This window comes from Octopus bimaculoides, chromosome 9 (genome assembly GCF_001194135.2).
Source record: "Octopus bimaculoides isolate UCB-OBI-ISO-001 chromosome 9, ASM119413v2, whole genome shotgun sequence".
In the NCBI taxonomy this organism is placed as follows: domain Eukaryota; kingdom Metazoa; phylum Mollusca; class Cephalopoda; order Octopoda; family Octopodidae; genus Octopus; species Octopus bimaculoides.
Window position 1 is genome coordinate 69160239 of NC_068989.1, and position 6264 is coordinate 69166502.

Genomic DNA, 6264 nt, shown 5'->3' on the forward strand with positions numbered 1-6264 from the left:
CTACCCCTAACTATACGGGTGGGAAGATACATTTGTTGGGGGTGATTAGCTCACTTTACAACTTAATAATTTTCCTACTGCTAGGCAGTCAATCATGAAGAAGAAGTGGAACCTATTTTTCCTCTAAGTCAAGTAAATTGGAGCTAAGTAAATTCAGAGCACAACCCAATGAAAGTAATCAAATCTAAGCATGTGACAATGTGCCCAGCACCTTAATGAAGCCCCATGGTTAATTACAATAACTGCTACCTAGAAACTATAGTAATGATTTATCTCGACTGCTCTTCTCTTACTGGTAATTAATTAGTTGATTATTTTGATTAATCTTCAACTAATTGAATGCTATTTTAATACAAGCAAAAGTTGAAGCCAACTTGTGATAAAATAAACGCCAAGCCTTATATGCAACATTTATGGAGGATTATTTCAATCGCACATTGTTTAAAGACAAAGACCAACCTTTCCTCTCTTTTCATTGAGGTCTTCAAAGCTAAAGATGTCAACATCTTGAATCTCACATCTAAAAGACAACACATATTTTTTTTTAAAACAATTACAAGCAGATGAAATAATATTAAAGTGGAACATACATTGAAAGAGGTTACAATTATATAAGATTAGATTAGAAATAATAACTCAAGAGCTTAGCAAAATTAACAACATATATAACTATCTATTGATACTAACATTATGATCAGTAACCATGGGAAATGTGGAGCCAGAAAAAACAAAGATGCTGGCAGTAACCTTGGAAAATGGAATCATGCCAAATGTCAATTTTACAGCTGTTCGGAATAATTCAACTTTATGACCTTTATTACTTCACCAAGTGGAGAAAAACAGGCAGTTAATATTAATGACAAGGAAACTACAATTGACAGGATCAAAGTAACTGGTTTCTTGAAGCAAAAAAAAAAAAAAATTGTGCAATTTAAAAATTAAAAGTAATTGAAATTAAATATTCAGGTATCCCCAGCATACTGTGCTAACAGGACTAACATTTACCATGCTAGTACTGTGCATGACAGTTGCCACATTTATTGGACAAACCCAATTAAACACACAAACAGTAGCTTAGATGTAGGTAAACAGATGCTTGGTAACGACTGACAATTGCAGTACAACAGAGCATTATTCTCCTCTATTAGTGCAGGCATGGCTGTGTGGTTCAAAAGTTTGTTTCACAACCATATGGTTTTAAGTTCAGTTCTATTGGACAGCAAGTCTCTTCTACCAAAGACCTGGGCCAGCTAATACATTGTGAGAAGATTTGGTAGGTGGAATCTCTGAAGAAGGTAGCCATCTGCTTTTGTGTTTAGATGCAAGTGTGGCTGTGTGGTTAAGAAGTTTACTTCCCAACCATATAGTTTCAGGTTCAGTCTCATTGCATATCACTTTGGGCAAGTCTCTTCTACTATAGACCCAGGCCAACCAAAGCCTTAAGAGTTAATTTGGTCCATGGAAACTGAAAGAAGCCTGTCATGTATGTTTGTATGTATGTGTATGTTTGTGATCCCTTGTCATGATATCATGTAATACTTGTAAATGAGTGTCACTGTCATACAAGCAAGATCATTCACTTCCAATCTCCATGTATACAGGTCTAGCTATGAGGAAATACTATGTTGCTTGGAAACAGTTGAGAGATGGCAACATGAAGGACATCTAGCCATATAAGATCTGTTGCAATAAAACTTTGTCTAACCTATGCAAACATGGAAAATCATCATCATCCAGTGTTTTAAATCCAGGTTTTGTCCCCGTTAACGGGGGTGGCCAGATCTACCTCAATGCCTTAGTAACTGAGACAGGTAAGTGCAGCCCACCCCAACCTTTGGGTTGGCTGGTGCCCATTCTCCCTTGCTGTCATGAGGCTTTTTTGGAGCTGGATTTTCTACAGGGAGCATGCCCTTGCTTACCTCCAACCTCAGTTTCTAGACATGAGTGGTCCCGAGACCAAGGCCTCTACCACAATTTTTAAGAAATGTGGTTGTAAACTAGCTCAGGAAGACAGGGATGCTACTCCCTGAGACCCCTTTCAGAGCCCCCACCACCACCTAAGTGAGCATAAAAATAACAATGGTGGTGATTTGACTCTAGGTATACTACAAAATCTAAATTATTTTCATCTTTCCAAGACAAAAAAGAAAAAAAAGAGGTTAAGTCAATATCAATAAAATTTAATCTCAGAACAGTCCCTAATCTACTCAAACATTGACCATTACTCAAAGTTGAGTGGTTGGTATTCATAAAAGATATAAACTCGAACATAAAAGTGAACCACTAGAATCCACAGTAACAAATGATGACCTGCTATCATTAGTTACTTTTATAATTAGTTATTTACAAATAGTAAATTTCATCTTTCTCAAACAAAAATGGTCCAGCCCAAAACAGACTTCTCTTCATCATAGCAAAACTATTTGATCTGACTCCACTTTGTGAATGTTGTATAAAAATATATTAGTTGACCGATTGTTCTGATAAGGTCTCCCATATCAGAAGTGGGTTTGATGGGTCTGCTATCCACAACATAGCACCACTTTTATCAATCCCAAATACTTTATCTGAAGTTCATCATCAAACATGACCATTTTTTTTACTTATGTTTTATATACATGAGAGCAAATGAAGATTTTTAAAAAAATATCGAAGAATTACATATTTAAACAAAGAAATGCTTACTTAGCACCATCTGGAAAACGTAATGTTACAATCACATTTACGACATCAATTCGGCCAACCCAAGAATCAAGTACAACATCACCTGGTTCTGGGCTCCACTCCTGAAAACACAAAATATATCCATGTCAAAAACATTGTAAATTTGGTTTAAAAGCATAAAAGGGGAGGGAGAACCTGACAAATATAAACGACAGCAAAGGATGACAGTTTTTTCAGTTACTGTATATTGCATATGGGATGCACCTTTTCTTTTCTTTTTTAATATTATTTACTTACTTTCCAATTGATGCATGAGACTTAGAGTATCCATGCTGTTTTCCATAAATCATGAAAGATGCATACCATTATTCAGTAACAGTAAGATAGAAGTGATGTTCAACTCTTTTTATCCTAACTGTACCAGCAGACAAAATATCTCATTTGTTATGCAACCACTAATCATATCCTGTCAGTGCTTAACCAAATCGATCAATGCTTTCTTTAAACTCCTGGCTAATATCAATAAATGCTTCTTTAAACTTCTGACTGCTGAGTTATTTCACAGCTGGCAGTCAGGAGATATAATTGTTATAGTGGGCACATTTTAAACATGAATGTTTGTGACATGTAAGTAAAATTACTTGAAAACAAAAAACATTGCTTATGTGATGTTACATTTAAATTAAAAGCTATACGATTTACACAAAACTACATCATTAACAGTAAAACTGCAGTAATAACCACAAAACTGCAGCTGAATTTGGCTCTTCAGAGAAACAAGTTGGAGACTGGCTAAAATTTTTTAAAGAATTTGAAATACTCTGAACTAAGAAGGGATGGTAGGGTGACGTATCCACCTGTCTGGCAGAGAAACAGCAGCTAAAAAAAACTGGATTCTTGATCTGAGACAAACAGAATAGTTACATTGTAACAGTCGGTGCCATTCATCTGAAAGGTGAGGAATTAATCCTGCAACCTAGCTTCAAAGCTTCTGCAGGCTGGTGTACAGACCAAAAGTAGCAAAAAAAACCCTCACTTTCTCTGTGCAATCAAAAGTTTTTTTGTTTGTTTTTTTTGGGGTCATCTTTATCATGTCCCATTGTTATAATCTACACTTCACTAACCTATCACTATCTTATAGTTCATCCAAACTTAGCCTGTTCCAGCTCAAATTAGTTAATGCTTATTTCTTATTCAGACTTGCCTAGTTACCAAAACTTAAATAATTCCACTGTTGTAGTCCTTATTCATCCTTATTCAAGACAATAATTTTACTCATAATAAACATTACAGTCTAACTTTAGTAAAGTAGTCAATTTTCACTTGTTTCTGAATCCATGGAAATTAGTTAAGTATTCAGGTGCAGGCATGGCTGTGTGGCAAGGAGCTTGCTTCCCAGCCACATGGTTCTAGGTTCAATCCCATTGAATGGCACCTTGGGTAAGTGCCTTCTACTTGCCAACAAAAGCTTGTGAGTGGATTTAGTAAATGGAAACTGAAAGAAGCCTGTCATGTGTGTATGTGTGTGTGTGTCCCACCACTTGACAATCAGTGTAAGTTTGTGTATGTCCCTATAACTTAGTAGTTCAGCAAAAGAGACCAATAGAATAAGTACCAGGCTTTAAAAATAAAAGTATTGGGGTCAATTCATTTGATTAAAACAAGTAAAAGGCTTAAAGACATAGCAAAGCATAGTCAGATTTAAAATAAAATCTGAGACATTCCTAGCAGCACTGTACAGGTATCAAACTTATTACTATCAAATGTTGGCCCTTGGAATTTGCTTCACTTCAGCTGCCATCAAACCAAAAATAAATAGCTTAAATCTAGATAGAAATGCTTCCTAGCTCTTGCCAGGGTGAACTCATTTGTAATATGGTGTTAGTTTGACAATCATTAAGAAATTAATAAAATACAAAAAAAAAAAAAAAACGAGTTTCTTCTTAGTATCATAGAAACCAGGAATATTAATGAGGGTTTTAAAATGTTCCTTACTGCCACAGGAGGTTCAATATCTATTAGCCATACTAGCAACAACTTGGAGTGTATCCCTAAAGTTTCATTTCCCAGCAATAATGTTTTTAACACAAATATACTGCATACTGAATCTTAATATTCATACTCAGCTGGTTTTGTATATTGGTAATTAATAGTCAGTGTTTTAATTAATTATTCAAAGAACTTTCCATGTTTTAAATATTAAAGGCTTAAATATTTTACTTGAATTGTTTTTTAAGTTAATAATTGAAAGAGGATCAGGAAATTTTGAAGAAAGCTGGTAAATTTTTGGTAAAATGTTTAACCAAGAATTAGCAGCGAGTGAGAAACAGAAAGGAAGGTTTTTACAAGAAGTTCTAAATGAGATTGGAATGAAGCCAGCAAATATTAAGGGACAAAACAGGAAACACAATAATTGTAGAATAAAAGCACAAAAGTGTGTAGTATTTGAAACGTTTAAGAAGGAGTGAAGAGCAAGAGTAAGAGTGAAGAACAGTTTATTAATCAGTTAGATAGATAGGTTTTTCCTACAGACAAGTAGTGACTATATATCAATAATTTATGTATGAAAACTAAGTATCAATAACAAAAAAGGTTTGAAATAAGCATTGAAAAATATCTCAAGGACAGTTAAGTGACTGTTGATTAATACATAGAAACGAATAATGCAATGTAATTATCATTAAGAATTAGAAGTTTCTTGTACAATTACAGGGATAGGAATGCAATCTTATAGAGATTTCATTTCAATTGTTGTTTGGGAAACAGAAGAGAAAACATTATTCAATTTTTCTGATAGAACAAGTACATTCTATGTATGTCACTGAACTCCATTATACTACATACTAGAAATACAAGCTTTACCTTTTGATATTCAAACAGAAGAATGAGAACAATAGTACAAACAACAATAACAATATTAGAATGAAAGAGAAAATATAAAGAAAAAAGGAAAACAACAAGATAAAAAAAATAATATTCGAAGGAGGAAATGCCATAGCAGTTGATGAATTGTTTTTGCTTTCCAATTTATAAACCATTAAATATGTATAAATATTCTGGCAATTAGCAGTTAGTAATTGTAATTAAGAGAAAACTAAATACAGATGTAATGATATTGCATGTATACCCAATAATGAATAAGAAAGCAAACCTTCCCTTTTATTCTCAGTCAGCACCCAAAGAGCAGCCAGGGAAGCCATTTATCCTCGACCCAGAACAGCAAAAAGGACCAGTTCCAGTATAGATGGATAATTCCACAACTAAAGAAAGCTTAGACAGACAACTCTTCATTCAGTTGGCAAGACAAGCTGTGTTTACCTTGTCTTATAAGATAAGATTCTTGTTTGCTTAAACCAAGAAATAAATTCATGTTGAGAATGAAATAATAAGCAGGATAGAATAGGATGCTGCATGTAATTGATAAAGTACAGATCTAAATATGCATTGGATATATCAGATATTTCCGAGACTGCTTTTTTTTTTTCCCTAATCGTTGTGGCGTGCAAGAGAGACGATTGCGCTGGTATGGACATGTGGTGAGAATGGAGGAGGATAGCTGCGTGAAAAAGTGCCACACCCTAACAGTTGAGGGAACCCGTG

At 34.4% G+C, this 6264-nt stretch overlaps 1 protein-coding gene across 3 annotated transcripts in view; it reads right to left on the reverse strand.

Moving 5' to 3' along the window:
- The window catches only part of LOC106868036 ((E3-independent) E2 ubiquitin-conjugating enzyme UBE2O), a 109269-nt gene that overhangs the window by 35179 nt on the left and 67826 nt on the right, over positions 1–6264 (reverse strand). For all 3 annotated transcript variants that reach the window (XM_014913136.2, XM_014913135.2, XM_014913137.2), the window contains 2 exons: positions 2686–2786; positions 460–520 (listed from right to left, as the gene is read on the reverse strand). In XM_014913136.2, the coding sequence (XP_014768622.1) occupies positions 460–520; positions 2686–2786 (162 nt within the window). The remainder of the gene's footprint in view (positions 1–459; positions 521–2685; positions 2787–6264) is intronic.